This window comes from Colobus angolensis, unplaced genomic scaffold, assembly GCF_000951035.1.
Source record: "Colobus angolensis palliatus isolate OR3802 unplaced genomic scaffold, Cang.pa_1.0 Scaffold36, whole genome shotgun sequence".
Taxonomy (NCBI): domain Eukaryota; kingdom Metazoa; phylum Chordata; class Mammalia; order Primates; family Cercopithecidae; genus Colobus; species Colobus angolensis.
This window is the reverse complement of record NW_012116932.1, coordinates 4,374,203-4,390,389: the sequence shown is the minus strand read 5'-3', so window position 1 is coordinate 4,390,389 and position 16,187 is coordinate 4,374,203. Positions and strand designations below refer to the sequence as shown.

Below are 16,187 nucleotides of genomic sequence, written 5' to 3'. Positions count from 1 at the left end.
CTTCCACCGCCCCTGACAACTTTGTCCTTGGAGTAAAATGTGAAGACCCCACTCCTGCAGGAGCACAGTCCACCCCACAGAGCCATCTGCCCCTCCCTCGGATACCAGCTTATAAGCCGCCCTAACTTATTGTTCTCTCGCAGACCATCACCCTTGGCTCAGGGGTAAGGTTACAGGCAACATTCACTGGCACAGAAGGAAGAAAAGTATTTCCATCTTGTGAAGCCCAAAGCAGTGACAGGATCATCCTCTTTGCAGAAGCTTCTGGGTAAAGCCATTAGAATTCCCTTTTTTCTGCAGTATTCACCCATCCTTGTGATCAGGCAGAGAGTGGCTTCCCCCACTGGTGAAGACAGTGCCCTTGGAGACTCTTAAGGCTTCTCTTTCAGGTTGTAGGTGTTTAGGATAGGAGCAGATGTTCAGATGGAGAGGAGCTTCCATCAGTTATAGGACAAAGACCATCATAAGATGCCCATTAGACCTGAGAGGCCAGTACGCATAGAGACTGATGAAGATGGGTGGTGAGGGAGGTTGTGGTAGAGAGAATGCATGGTGTCTCCCCTCTCAATCCCCTATTGGTTTCCAAAAGGCAAAGACTGGACTCGTTGTTTTGTCATCAGTAGAAGAGAAAATTTAGATATTTCCAGAAGCAGCTCTGGCTCTAGGCAGGTAGAAAGATCTTGCTGAGCTGGTCTGCTGGAAACATGGGGGTGGGGGCAGCTGTGCTCTTCACTATTCCAGCCATCTTCTTACAAATGAAGCGACACAGATGCAAGGCGCTGCAAGGCCCACCTCCTCCTGCTCTGACAGGCGGACAGGAAACCAAAGCCCCTATCTGAACAGTCTGTCTCTCCCATTCACCTCCAGCTTCCCATGTGGACCTTAGTCTTTTCCTTCTTGGATGGTGGAAACTCCTCCAGATGTCAAGACTTGCTGTGAATAGTTTTAAGAGGAGGTCATGTATCCAAACTGATACATGTGTATTTCTTCCTGGGTGGAGGGTGTCCACAATCCTTGGGATGGGAAAGCATCATGTAACCTGATCATACAATCCAGAAAACAAGGGCCACTTTGGGTCTTTGAGGGACCAGTGTGTATGGGGGAAGTCAGGTCATAAGAGCCAAATCACCTTCCCTTGACTGTAGATAAATCCACTAAGGCTTGCCTTATGCTAATGACCTTGTTTTGAATTAAAGTCACACACAATGTTTTCTTTTTTAAAAAAATTCACACCAACCTTGCCGTTAAGTAAGTACTACTCCAAAACCCCCACTCATCTGCCAATGGGTGATGCTGTTTCCCCATGATCATTATATATCTCTGCATCCCCACAAACATCCGGGGGAGGAGATGTGGGAAAAGAAAGGCCTGTGGGCTTTAGAGTTATGAGTAAGCATGGCAGGAGCAGATACAGAGGAGGGAAATCTACGAGCTGCCACCCTTGAAATCCAGCCCATTTCTGCTGAGCCCATAGCCAAGCAGGCATACCTGGAAGGGTGAGGGAGTGGAGGGCCGGCTTTCACTCTAGATCCCACCTGTGTTCCCACACCCAGAGTGGCCAAGAGCAGTCTCTAAAATATGCCAACCCATGATATCTCAAAAGTAGGAATTCTTGTTTTATGGAATCAGTGCAGCAGGGGCTGGCATCCGGGTGGAATTAGGTCTTCCTTTAAAAAGAAGTTTCAGTGCACAGTTACCAACATCAACACTGCACAAAGAAAATGAGCCTTGCAGTTTAGAACAAAGGGTAGCAAAGTATTCAATCACCAGGCAGGTTTATAATTTTGTTTTGTTTTGTTTTGTTTTGTTTTTTGAGATGGAGTCTCGCTCTGTCGTCCAGGCTGGAGTGCAATGGTGCGACTTCGGCTCACTGAAAGCTCCACTTCCCAGGTTCATGCCAGTCTCCTGCCTCAGCCTCCTGAGTAGCTGGGACTACAGGTGCCCGCCACCACATCCGGCTAATTTTTTGTATTTTTAGTAGAGACAGGGTTTCACCATGTTAGCCAGGATGGTCTCAATCTCCTGACCTCAAGACCCGCCCGCCTTGCCTCGGGCTCTCAAAGTGCTGGGATTACAGGCACGAGCCACCGTGCCCGGCCTGTGATTTTATTTTTTTAATGTTTATACTTTCCTTAATCCTCTCTGGGAATAATCTCCTCTGGGACCACTTTCTTGCCTGTTCTATGTACCTCAGAAGCACAGGAATAAAGCCTCAAAAAATATTGCTCCCTAAGTCATCAATTTCTTTTCTGATCTAGTTCTTGCGTAATGAATGAATGTGGAAAGTAGCGAAGTTGCCATGAAAAGCTGGACTTTATTCTGCAGATTACCAGGGCCACTGAAAGTGTATGCCTGCATTTTCAACAGGAGTGTCAGGATCCCAGCAGTAATGCCTTTCCATGGATCAGCCAGACAGGCATAACGGAAAGTTGGGAGACCAAAAAAGCCATTGACAGAGTCCAGGTGAGCAATAAACCAGAATTTTAACCAACTAGACCAGCGCTGTCCTACAGAAATGTAATGGGAGCCACGTGTTAAAGTTTAAATGTTTTACTAGCCACATTTAAAAAGAACACGTGAAGTTATTATTATTTGTTTTAGAGAGGGGGTCTTGTTTGTTGCCCTTGCTGGTCTTGAACTCCTTGGCTCCCTAAAGCAATCCGCCGGACTAGGCCTCACAAAGTGCTGAGATTACAGGCCTGGGCCACTGCCCCCTGCCTGAAGTTAATTTTAATAACATATTTCATATAACCCAATATATCCAAAATATCATTTCAACATATAAAAATTGAGATTTTACCTCACCAGTCTTACATATCCAGCGTGTGGTTTATGCATACAGTACATATCAATCCCTACACTAAATTTTCAGCATTTAAAGGGAAATATGGTCCTGAAAACAAAACAAAACAAAACAAAACAAAACAAAAGCCTGTTTACGGAGAAAGCATTCCACACTACTTCGGTTTTTAACATAAAATAATTAAAATTAATGTATCAATTAATAAATCAATAGCCCCCGTTGGCTAGTGGCTGCCTTACTGGGCAGACCAAGTCTGGATTGTAAATACATTCAGACGTTCCACGCAAAAGCAAAGTTCCCCACAGACGCCCCATTAAGCTCTGGGTTCAGGGAAGGGCGGACCCTGCAGTTCTGGGCGTTTTCACCAGGTGGCACTCAGAACACTCTCACGTGACGAGTGTCCCACCCGGAAGCGAAATCTCCTCTTCTACAGAGTTCGTCTGGCGCTTCCTCCATCCCTGGATACACAGAACCTCATCTCCTCCGGTGCTGAAGCCTGCGGCGGGGCAAGATGGGCAGGAGAGCAGAGCCGCGGAGTCTGCTGCGCCAGTGAAGAGCGGCGCGTAATTCCGGCGGCGGGATTGTTCCGCGCCCGCAGCTCCTGGACTAGCAGGCTCCAAACCCCGGCGGCTGCGTGCTTACAGGCACAGACGTAAGACAGCCCTCGGCTTAAAGCGCTTCGCCGGGCTAGCGCCATCCCCTCGCCTTCTTCAAGGCTTCCAGGGCTGGGCCCAAGCTCCCGTCGACGGCACCCTGGGCCCAGAGCACTCGCGGGCCCCATCTCCAATGATTCAGAACTCACGTCAGTCGCTGCTGCAACCCCAAGATGTCGGAGACACGGTGGAAACGCTTATGGTGAGGGCACTGCGGGGAAGGGCAGGGGTCCGAACCGCGAGCTCTGGCAGGAGAATTCGGGGCGTTACTAAGCCTCGGCGACCCTTTTCCGCGCCCCAAGGTGCGCTCAGGGTTGAGGATGGGGCAGGAGAGGAGTTTTGACTAAGGGGATTGAGAAGGGGGCGGGGAGTGAGGAGAGGCCAGGAGCTGCAGGCCAGCCCTGGAGGCAGGCACTGCAGGGCCGATATCCCGGTAGAGGGAGGAATTGCCGAGGCCTAGGCGGGGCGCGTGCCGGGGAGTGTGCCCGCGCGGCCCCCACAAGGTGCGAGTAGGCTGCCAGGAGTGGCGGAGGTGGGAGGGCACCCGGGCAGATTTGGGACGGTCACAAGGCCTGGTAATAGCGCTGAAGCTGAGAAGCCGTTGATGCCGCCGCAAGCTGCCCGGTATCGCTGTGCTCCCGCAGGCCGCGGTGCTAATACCTGCCAGCCAGGCGTGGCGGCACCTCTGAGTGCCAACTTTCCGGCCCGTTGGGACGGCGCGTGGTCACCTGGCGACCCCACGCTTCCTGCGGCGTTCGATTGGTCGCCGTGGCCGGGCCGCCGGGCCGCTATTGGTGGAGGCGGAGGCGGGGCTGGCGGAGTGGTTGCCTGGTGGGTGGAGTCGGGGTGCAGCCCGGCCTTAGACGCTGAAGGCCTGGGGCCCAGGCAGAAGCCGCGGCTCCCCGTCTGAGGGCTTGCGCCCGAAGTAGGGGCAAAATGCGACTTTTTTTTTTTTTTAAAATCCTTAAAGGCGGAGACGGCGCAGTGGCGACTTAACGTTGACGTCTTTGAAAACCTGCTTATCTTTTTCAGGGCTCTCCAGCCCACGCCTCCAGATGTGAATTGGACTTAGGATACTTTTATCAGGGCAGTAGAAATTGCTTGTGGATCCAGTTTGCACTCTTATGTGCTACTTATTTGCTTTGTGTGCGTATTATTGTTTTTGCCCTCTTCTTTCTCCCCTTAAAAAGAAACTACTTTTTTATTTGCTTTGAATATCTTTGAGGTTTGTTTGTTTGTTTGTTTGTTTTGAGACGGAGTCTTGCCCTGTCGCCCAGGCTGGAGTGCAGTGACGCCATCTCGGCTCACCTGCAACCTCTGACTTCCAGGTTCAAGCATTTCTCCTGTCTCAGTCTCCCAGGTTGCTGGGATTACAGGCGTGAGCCACCACGCCTGGCTAATTTTTGTATTTTTAGTAGAGAGAGGGTGATGTTGGCCAGGCTGGTCTTGAACTCCTGACCTCGAGTGATCCTCCCGCCTCGGCCTCTCAAAGTGCTGGGATTACAAGTGTGAGCCACCGCACCTGGCCTTGAGTTATTTTTTGAAAATTAAGTTCACTCGCAAAGGATGTGTGCCATTCACCATTGACAGAAATCTTAAGACCATTCAATATTACCTGTTGGAATGGTTTTTGTTGTTGTTGTTGTCTTGTCTTGTTTTTGCCTATTAGAGGTTGATCTGTACTGTTAGTATAAATAACATCTCTGTGCTAATGGACTTGGAAAAGTACAGAGCTAAAAAAGTTATTGAGCCAATAACTTTTGGCTCAATAACTTGAGCCAGTAACATGTCTAATCACTGTGCTGTGAAATAAAAGACGTTAAGAAGGTATTTCCTGCAATCAAGGGTGGGAAGGTGAAGGACAGCAGCAAATTTGTTTTAAAACAAATTCCACACAACACCTGTGTGAGCACTGGGGCAGCAGCCCCTAGGAGAACTGCCCAGAAACTGTAACTGCAGATCATTCCTATGGCCTTGCTGGAGCAAGAGGCCTGGAGAGAGGTGGAGGAGATTAACCTATCCTGGGATGAGCCGTGCAGGACCCACCCAGCCCTATCCTGTGGGATTGTGCTCAAAGGGAGAGCTTTAGGTTTCCTGTTAGGTGGCAAGATTCATTCTGTTGTCACTGCTGAACACCTACTGTGCACCAGGCTTCAAGGTCAGTTCTTGAGATATCACCATGAACAAGACAGGCAGGAGATGTGACCATTCCGTCTTGGACATGCAGTCATAAGGGAGCTGAGGACAGGTGCTGCTGCAGAAGCCCGAAGGAGAGGCACTGAACTTGGACGTGGGGGAGTTGGGGAGCAAGAGGGGAGCTAGGGCATAACTACATGTCAGTTTTCAGAGGTGAAAGTAAGGTGGAGTCCTCCAGTATGGCTGCAGAGTGTGTTAGTGGGAAGGTGAGAACATAGGCCAAAACAAAACAGTAAGCAGGAGCCCTGTGATACATGAAAAGCCTTGCAACCCGCAGTTTGGACTTTATCCTGAGAGGAATATGAACCAATTAAAGGGTGTTGGTTTGGTTGGGCTTTTTAAAATTATAATTCAATGAGTATTAATGACAAATTTGTGGGATACTCTGTAGCTCCTAATACGTTTGTCATTGCTTGTATTTTTATTCCATCCTTTTTTTTTTTTGGTCTTGTTTTTTAAACTAGTAACTTCAGATTTCACAAAACATTATCTTTCATTGAAGGGTTTTATTCCTGAAAGCAGTGTGATCAAATTTGCAGTATTAAAAGCTGACTCAGGCTGGGCACAGTGACTCACACCTGTAATGCTGACACTTTGGGAGGCAGAGGTGGGCAGATTGCTTGAGTCCAGGAGTTTGAGACCAGCCTGTGCAACATAGCGAAACCCCGTCTCTACAAAAAATTAGCTGGGCATGGTGACACACACCTGTAGTCCCAGCTGTTCGTGAGGCTGAGGTGGGAGGATCACCTGAGCCTGAGAGGTCATGGTTGGCAGTGAGCCATGATTGTGCCACTACACTCCAGCCTAGGCATCAGAGCAAGATCTTGTCTCTAAATAAGTAAATAAATAATAAAACAAAAGATGACTCTGGCTGCAGGGTAAAGAATGGATTAGAGGGGTCATATAGATGACAAATGGGTAAAAAAGTAGTGGCAGTCACCAAGGCAGGAGATAACAGGGTTCTCAGCTGGAATGGATTGGTGGATTTGAGAGCTGTTTTGGAGGTAGAGTGAGCAAGTGTGGAGAGGCCAAGTCCAAGGATGGTGCTCAAGTTTCTGGCTGGGTGGCTCGAGAAATGGCAGGGCATTCACTGGGACAGGGCGCCTTGGAGGAGGAGCTGGTTGGAGGTGTGGGAGAAAGATAAGTTCAGGTTTGGAAATGTCATCTGAGGTGGCCGTGGGACATCTGAGTAAGTGACTATGTGAGACTGAGCTCCAGCGAGAGGTTGAGAGTGTGGAGGGGGGTGGATATGGAACCCCTGGAAGTGGATAAAGAGCCATGGGAGTATGGTTCATTTAAGGGAGAGGCCAGAGAAGTGGGAGGAAAACCAGGACAGTATTAATCTCTGAAGCCAAAGGAAGAGAGCATTGCAAGGAGGGAGTGGTGGTGAATAGTGGAATGCCCTGAGTGGCCTAAGTGTCCTGGATTTTCACTTTAGACTGGGTGGTATGGTGAAAAGAGTATGAACTTTAAGTCCTGGCCAGTGGCTTCAATCCCTGTGACATAGGACACATTTGTAACTTCTGTGAGCTCCAGTTTAATCTGTAAAACGAGTTTAAAATACCTAGCTCATAAGATGCTATGAGATTTTGAGGTGATGTCTGTAGATGCCTTGCCCAGTGCTACTCTGGGAGTAGAGTTGAGGGTGGGTTGGCATAGTTGAGATTGGAGACTGCTGCGGAGGTCATTAGGATGGATCGGTGGAGGCCAGACTGGGAAGACTGAGGGCTTGGTCGGTGGGATTTGGTCATGAAGCAGCAGGCATGGTGAGTTTTATGTGTCTCTGAGGTTTTCAACCTGGATTCCTGGAGTATCCCAGTGTGGACTGGAGAAGAGGCAAGTGTATGAAGAACTGTTGACCAGGTTTCTATTTTGGACATGTTGAATTTGAGATGCCTGTGGGCCATTTGAGGGAAAACAAGGAGACATTAGCAGAGTCCGGGGAGAGGCTGACCTGGGCTGGTGGTGTGGGCGTAACCAGCATGTGTGTGAAGCCTGGGTATGGGTGAAGTTACTCTGAAAGGAGATAAGAGGAGCAGTCCTATGTGAAGGGCAGGCCAAGGAGGAGAAGGAGAGAGAAACCAGAAACTGCGAGGAGAGGCACTCAGCCGTATGGCATGTACCAAAGAGGCCAAGTAAGATAAGGACAGGAATGGGGTCCTGGGGTACAGCAGGTGCTTGGTGAGCCCTCAGAGGCTGTGTTAGTGGAGGAGATTTAGCTGGATAGCAAACCGGCGGGGGGGGGGGGGGACTGGCACAGAGCAAGTGGAGATGGTGTAGCATCAGGCTGGAAAGATGGACGCTTTGGTGCCTGTTGCCTGGCAGAAGAGGAGATGCCAGTGGGAGCGAGAGGCCCAGTGTGTGAAGAAACGGGGCTCATTAATGCCACAAAGTCTTGGGAGAGACTAGAAACACAGAACTCATAGGAATGTTGGTTGGCAGAACAGCAGGACACCTCTTGGGGAGAGGGAGTCGATGTGGATACAGACTTGCTGAAATATGCACACCTTACTTGGTTCTACCTGTTGTCTTATCAGACTACCCTTTGTACTTCAGAAGTTATTGGATCGTGGTTGTAAACTCCAGTTTTTAATGACCTGACTTAGTTCCCCCCACCCTCTGCCTCCAACAGTCTTATGAGGAATTCCAGTTATAACTGGCTCCTTTGGTGGAATTTGAGATGCACTCTCTTCTCTGTTAAACAAATACCTCAGATTACAAACATTTCAGTTTCAGGTAAGTAGTTATGTGATGTGTATAATGGAAACTTTATATATATTCATCTTAATGTTTTAGGGCCACAATGTGTCATTTGTTTAAAAATAATAGTGCAGATGCCACTTAATAAAGGAAGAGGTCTTTGGGGATGAATTTGCCAAGCATTTTTGGAGAAGATACTATTTATTTATTTATTTATTTATTTTAGGGAAGGGGAAGTAAGGGGAAGAAGGTCACTAGTTGGATTTTAAGTACTTTTTCACAGTAATTTGTGATACTCCTGGGTTCTAGGGGTCTACAAAGAGGATGCTGTCCTGTAATGGTAGCGCCAGTGCTGGAAGCTGCGTCTCCTGGAACATGCAGCTCCTGGAACACGCTTAAGGGAGATGCATTTAGTCTTTGAAGGAGTTCCACCCTTCCAGGTGGTGTCTGTAGATTAGCCAGTGTGTATGATGATTCATGGGTTGAAGGAGAGGCAGCAAAGCCAGGAGAGGTTACTGGTCTGTAGGACTGTGTGATCTGCGTAGGGCCCAGTGAGCTGGATGGTTTAAGAGAAGGGGAAAGTTTTAAATGAAGGAAATACTAGGTTCTACAGGAAGTGGCACTTAATTTTACGCAGTGGTTGAGCTTAAGGTTTCATTTGCTTTGGCTTGGTCCTATAAATTGCTTTGGTCCTATAAATACTTACAGGTCTTACAGCGAAGGGAGCCTGTATGTCATTAGTTCAAAGTGAAAGCACTGCATTCAATTGACTTTGCTTTTGCAAAGATAGGGAGATGACCAGTAACTTTTTGAGTCAGAAGAAATAGGGAAGAGTGGTCAGTGGCATGGAAATAGTTTTGCTCCCACTGAGCAATATGTGTATCAGCAATACTAAGACCAGAGATACCTCTTGCAGCCTACAGTGTCCTCAACAACATTCCAGTATTTAAAATTTCTGGCTATACTTTTCCCTTCTCCAAGGTATGAAGAAAACATGAAGCACCACCAGGTAAGTTTCTAAGAGACCATTATAAAGGAATTCGCTGATCAGGTGTGGAGAAAGGTGAGGCTCACACAGGCAGAGCTACTGACACAATATTGTCTTGTCCTGCAGTTACATCCAGTGATCAAGGCTTTCCTGTGTGGCTCCATCAGTGGGACCTGCTCTACCCTCCTTTTCCAACCTCTGGATCTCCTTAAAACACGCCTGCAAACCCTCCAGCCCTCAGATCATGGGTAGGCCCTGCATTTCATTGGGGGAACTGATTTCAGCAACTTTTCAGACACAGGAATATCTTTACTGTGTTAAGTCAACTTCCATTCTGTTTGATGTTCAGAGAGAAACACAGGCCATGCCCAACTTTCATATATGTTCTCTGAATTGTTTTTATATTTGACATTTCTTTTTAAGTAAATGGGGTCCTTTCCTGAGCAGCTTCCTGGAATCTGCCTCAGTGACATTTACACTTTATTGTGTTAGCTTGTGTTATTGTGTTATAACTGTATTGCCTGGCATTAGAGTAGCAGGGGATTTTCTGGAAATAACATCAGTATTATCTGTTTTTGTTTTTGTTTGTTTTTTGAGGCAGAGTCTCGCTCTGTTGCCCAGGTTGGAGTACAGTGGTGCAATCTCGGCTCACTGCAACCTCTACCACCCAGGTTCAAATGATTCTCCTGCCTCAGTCTCCCAAGTAGCTGGGATTGCAGGTGCTTACCACCATACCCAGCTAATTTTTATATTTTTGGTAGAGATGGGGTTTCGCCATGTTGGCCAGGCTGGTCTCAAACTTCTGGCCTCGAGTGATCTGCCCACCTCAGCCTTCCAAAGTGCTGAGATTACAGGCATGAGCCACTGCACCCAGCCTGTATTGTCTGTTTTGTGCCCAGATATTGAGCTCTGTGCTGTGGGAAGTATGCAAAATGTACATAAAAAAAGGAGGTAATCCCACTCCTTTCAGTATAAATGGACAAGCAAATATGTGTGTGCCAACCTATGAACACATAGAGTATCTCCAAGGTGCATTGTAGAGATTGTTAAGTGTCCTAAAAATGAATCTATAAAGGAAGTCTTTGAGTGGGAAATTGTTTTATGAGGAAGTGATCTGAGTGATTTTTTTCCTTCCTGTCTCCATTTTGTCTGCTTTCAGGTCTAGACGTGTTGGGATGTTGGCTGTACTCTTGAAGGTGGTTCGCACGGAGAGTCTTTTGGGCCTTTGGAGAGGGATGTCCCCTGTAAGCTGCCATCTGGGTCTAGGTTCTCTTGCACCCACTCCTTGATAACCAGCCATTTCTTATCCACCTTACCAGCTCTTAAGGATATGTGAGAGTCAGAAGTGGTGGGAGTACCTATGTGGTCTTCCTACCCGTCTCTCATACTACCACTAACTTCTGTTTGAAGGCTCAGGGATATGTTGCATCTGCACATTATGCTTAGATGTGATTTATTAGTGCAGCATAGTCTCTACAGCAGAGGTACCTAATGTCCCACCTGTCAGAATGCCCTTGCCCTAATCACTTCAGTAAAAGTGGGATGGTACCTCCACACCAGCATTTCTTTGCTCAAAGGCTTTTTCTGGCCTTAGGGACCCACACCAAGGAATTAGTGCCCAACCCAAACCCAAATCAGAAATCCATATACTGATTTCTCTATTATCTCAGTAATGTACTTCAGAATAATTTTGTGTTTTGTTTTCAAGAGTATAGGCCAGTTATATAACTCACTGTGGCTTTCTTTGCAGTTTCTTTGTGATTAGATTTAGTTCTACATTTTTAGCAAGGAGACCACAGAAGTAATATTGATTTCCTAACCCAAAGCAGTGTGTATTTCCAAACCCACAGAGTCCTCAACCACTGAAAGACGAGAGTTGGTGTTTAAAACCCATGTCCTTCCCCGCTCAGTTGGAGGAATAACTCTGGGGTGTGTTCTACACTGGTTCCCAGAGTTCCCCAGTAAGATTAAGTTGCCCATAGAAGTAATTGGTTTTATAACATCCTTTATTGACTGCCTTCTCTCCTGTCTTACATCCCCCACTTCCCTATTGGTGTTCCTTCCACACCTTAAACAGAGTACTTACATGCGAATCATCTTGGGGTCTTTTGGGAAAACCCAGCTAAGACAATACTTAAAGTGCTTGGTCTTTGATTTTCTTTTCTTTCTGACCTTCTCTGCAGTCCATTGTGAGATGTGTCCCTGGTGTTGGAATCTACTTTGGCACCCTCTACTCTTTGAAGCAGTATTTCTTGCGAGGCCATCCCCCAACCGCCCTGGAGTCGATCATGCTGGGGGTGGGCTCTCGCTCTGTTGCAGGGGTCTGTATGTCACCTATCACGGTAATCAAGACGCGCTATGAGGTAAGTTTGGACTGCTTTAGGGCCTCAGGATAGTTCAGCTTAGCTACGGGGCTCCTGGGGAGTGACCAGCGATGTCAACTCCTGATTTGTAATCTAACATAGACTCTGATGTGGTCAGCCAAGCCATATGTGAATTAGAGCCCACGGTAATGCCCCATAACCTGCAGTCTGCTTGTTCAGTGCTCAAATGGAGCGCCTCCATGCGAGTCACTGGTTCTGTGCTCTCTTTGCAGAGTGGGAAATATGGCTATGAGAGTATCTACGCTGCCCTGAGGAGCATCTATCGCAGCGAGGGGCACCGGGGCCTCTTCAGTGGCCTGACAGCAACTCTCCTTCGAGATGCGCCCTTTTCAGGAATCTACCTGATGTTTTACAACCAGACCAAAAACATAGTGCCCCATGGTAGGGATAAAGCAAGATGGGGGGAAGAGCTATCCTTGAGCTATCAGATCCTCACCATTTTCTCTGGGATATGGGACTATGTGTTTCTCTTAGCAGAGTGTTAGGAACTGAGCCATATCATGATTGTGTCAGGAACTGGGATGCAAAGGTGGATATGACAAACTTGATCCCTGCCCTTTGGAGTTTACATCCTATTAAGGCAAACAGTATTTACATCACTATAATTTGGGGGAGTGAAGATAGGGTGGGTGGGAGGGAAATAAAGCATGCTTTGCAGAGTTTCTGCAACAGTACTTCCCATATTTGATCTTAAGATTGCTGGGTCCCATCCAAGGCCTCTTAGATGAGAAACCTTGGGGTACAACCTCCAAATCTGTATTTTTCAAGAAGCACTTGATGTGATTCTTGTTAAAGTCTGGGAAACAGTAGTAAGTTAGGAGTTTGAAGAAAAATAGTATTTTCATCTCCCTTGCTGTGTTCCCAGTTAACATAGTTTTGAGCCCTCCATTTAGGTGGAGATGAAGGTGCCAAACTTCAGTCACTGGGGGAGGCCCACCCCACCCCACCAGTTAGCTCAGGTTGGGTTAGACATGGACTAAATTGGTGGGCAGTAAACATCAACCCAAGTAGAACAAGGTATTGCTAGAAACACATCCATAGAATGAACCTGCATGCAATAAAGTGTCTATGGATAATTTGAGCAAGGAACTGCAACCAAGGTCCTTTAATTAGGAATGCCAGAATGCCCGCCATCATGACGTGGTGACCAGCTACAGCTGGAGTGCCTTGGGAGATTTGCTGCTTCTACCCAGGCACCAGAAGGTGTAACCCTGCAGGTCACAGCCTTATTTTGTGACAGAAAATTAAGGCGACAAGGAAGCATAGATGGGTAATTTTTAACTTCTCAATCCATCTTTAAACATTTCTGAGGCCATCGCTTCTCAGCCTTTTGGCTAAGATCAAGTGTAAAAATTTCTGAGGCCTGGTGCGATGGCTCACACCTGTAATCTCAGCACTTTGGGAGGCCGAGGTGGGCAGATCTTTTGAGGTCAGGAGTTCGAGACCAGCCTGGCCAACATGGCAAAACCCAGTCTCTACTAAAAATACAAAAATTAGCTGGGCATGGGTGGCACATGCCTGTAATGCCAGCTGCTTGGAGGCTGAGGCACTAGAATCACTTGAGCCTGGGAGGTGGAGGTTGCAGTGAGCTGAGATCACACCACTGCACTCCAGCACCCCAGCCTGGGTGACAAAGCGAGACTCCGTCTCAAAAAAAAAAAATCGATCTGGTATTTGGAAATAAACTTGCAAAAAAGCCACAAGAATAGTAAAATGTACATATTTTTTTCCTGCTCTTTGAGGGTAAGTTGGAAATGTGATGCCCTTTTACTTTTGAGTACTGCAGTGTCTATTTCCTATGAATAAGGACATCCTGTCATATAACCATCTTAGGAAACTCAGGAAGTTTAACCTAGATAATTTGTTTTTTTTTTTTTTTTTTTTTTTGAGACAGAGTCTTGCCCTGTCACTCAGGCTAGAGTGCAGCAATGTGATCTTGGTTCACTGCAATCTCCTCCCTGGTTCAAGTGATTCTTGTGCCTCAGCCTCTGGAGTAGCTGGGATTACAGGTGCATGCCACCATGCCTGGCTAATTTTGTATTTTTAGTAGAGACTGGGTTGCACCATGTTGCCCAGGCTGGTCTTGAACTCCCGGGCTCAAGTGATCCTCCCACCTCGGCCTCCCAAAGTGTTGGGATTACAGGCATGTGGCCCAGTTCTTTAACCTACAGTCCATATTCTGATTTCTCTAATTGTCCCAATAATGTACTTCGTAGTAATCCTGTGTTTTGTTTTCAAGAATATAGGCCAGTTACATACCTCATTGTGGGTTTATCTGCAGTTTCTTCATGATTAGATTTTTAGCAAGAGGACCACATAAGGGATGGTGTATCCTCATTGCCTTATATCGGGAGGGTCATAACATCAATTTGACGTATTATGAGTGATAGTAATACTTTATCACTTGGATAAGATACTGACAGGTATCTTCCCGGAAAAGTCACCTGTTTTTCCCATTGTAATGTCTAAGTATCTTTGTGGGAAGATAACTTTGAATCTGTATAAACATCCTTTTTCCCACGTTTTAAAATCCGTCAGTGATTCTTGCCTGAGTCAATTATTGTGATGGTGGTTTGAAAAAGGTGCTTTTCTAACTCTATCATTCCATCTACATAAATTTACTAGTTGCACTAAATTTTGAATTTGTAGCCTTATTTGAATCCTGACCTTTCTTGGTTTGGGGAAGAATTAATGGGCAACTTGCACTGACCTTTATCTGATTAATGTAGGATCCATAACCACATGTTACCTTTGTTCTATTTCAGACCAGGTGAATGCAACCCTTATTCCTATTACAAATTTCAGCTGTGGGATATTTGCTGGTATTCTGGCCTCACTGGTAACTCAACCTGCAGATGTTATCAAAACTCATATGCAGCTTTACCCACTGAAGTTTCAATGGATTGGTCAAGCAGTGACACTTATTTTCAAAGTAAGACTACAGAATAAGTACTGGTTCTTGTGGTGGTTAAAGATCTTTTTCTAGAGCAGTAGTTCTTACCCTTCACTCACATTAAAATTGCCTAGAGAGCCGGGCGCAGTGGCTCAAGCCTGTAATCCCAGCACTTTGGGAGGCCGAGACGGGTGGATCACGAGGTCAGGAGATCGAGACCATCCTGGCTAACACGGTGAAACTCCGTCTCTACTAAAAAATACAAAAAGCTAGCCGGGCGAGGTGGCGGGCGCTTGTTGTCCCAGCTACTCGGGAGGCTGAGGCAGGAGAATGGCATAAACCCAGGAGGCAGAGCTTGCAGTGAGCTGAGATCTGGCCACTGCACTCCAGCCTGGGTGACAGAGCGTCTCAAAAAAAAAAAACAAAAAAAATTGCCTAGAGTGCTTTAAAAAATCCCCATGTCCAGGTTAAAATCTAGGCCAACTATATCAGAATGTCTAGGGGCATGAAACCCCAGCATATTTTTTTTCTTTTTTTAATGTTTCCCAGTGATTTTAATATATATGTTTTAAGGTTGAGAACCACAAAACTGAGGTTTTTTTGAGGGGCAGAGACATTTACATTAGGAACACCTGTGATATTTGTTAAACACTGCAGATTGCTGAACTCTACCCCAGACTTACTGAATCAGGAAATCGGGGTGAAATTATTACTCTAATTGAGGACCTAGCGTACCTAGGGTAAAGTACTATTTAGTCAGAGGGAAAAAAACCACACAAACACATTGTTTTATTCTAGCAGTTTGCTCTAATATACAGGTGTCCAGTCCTTTGACTTCCCCGGGCCACACTGGAAGAAGAATTGTCTTGGGCCACACATAAAATACACCAACACTAATGATAACTAATGAGCTAAAGAAAAAATGTCACCAAAAAAATCTTACAATGTTTTAAGAAAGTTTACGAATTTGTGTTGGGCTGCATTCCAAGCTGTCCTGGGCCACATACGGCTTGTGGGCTGTGGGTTGAATAAGCTTGCTCTAATATAAATGGATGAATGGTATTATTGAAGATAAAAAGTATGGTAGAGGCTGGGTATGGTGGCTCATGCTGGTAATCCCAGCATTTTGGGAGGCTGAAGCAGAAGGATCCCTCGAGCCTAGGAGTTCAAAACCAGCATGGGCAATGTAAGGAAACTCTATTTAAATTAAAAAAAAAAAAATTACAGTAGCTATATACTATTCATAAGCCACTGGGTTGGCTCTTTTAGAACATGTGTTGTTATCACAAAGCAGATATTCTTGCTAAAGGTAAACGTTAATTTGTGTTCTTATCTCTATATCTAAAATCATAAAGTTTTAAAATAATATTTTCTTTATGTGAAATTTCAAATCAACCCAGATTATGAGGGAGGAGGAAGGGGCATTTTGTCTTTAATTCATATGAAGACAGGGCCACCAAGAGCATACAGTGAATTACAAAAAGATATTCCCGGCCGGGCGCGGTGGCTCAAGCCTGTAATCCCAGCACTTTGGGAGGCCGAGACGGGCGGATCACGAGGTCAGGAGATC

At 46.4% G+C, this 16,187-nt stretch overlaps 1 protein-coding gene across 1 annotated transcript in view; it reads left to right on the top strand.

The window, feature by feature from the left end:
* The first annotated feature begins 2,936 nt into the window (after positions 1–2,936).
* The window catches only part of SLC25A38 (solute carrier family 25, member 38), a 15,176-nt gene continuing 1,925 nt past the window's right edge, over positions 2,937–16,187 (top strand). Inside the window, exons 1-6 of the mRNA XM_011953279.1 lie at positions 2,937–3,658; positions 9,467–9,588; positions 10,500–10,584; positions 11,524–11,703; positions 11,937–12,105; positions 14,490–14,656. Coding sequence (XP_011808669.1) covers positions 3,590–3,658; positions 9,467–9,588; positions 10,500–10,584; positions 11,524–11,703; positions 11,937–12,105; positions 14,490–14,656 — 792 coding nt within the window. The 5' untranslated portion in view covers positions 2,937–3,589. The remainder of the gene's footprint in view (positions 3,659–9,466; positions 9,589–10,499; positions 10,585–11,523; positions 11,704–11,936; positions 12,106–14,489; positions 14,657–16,187) is intronic.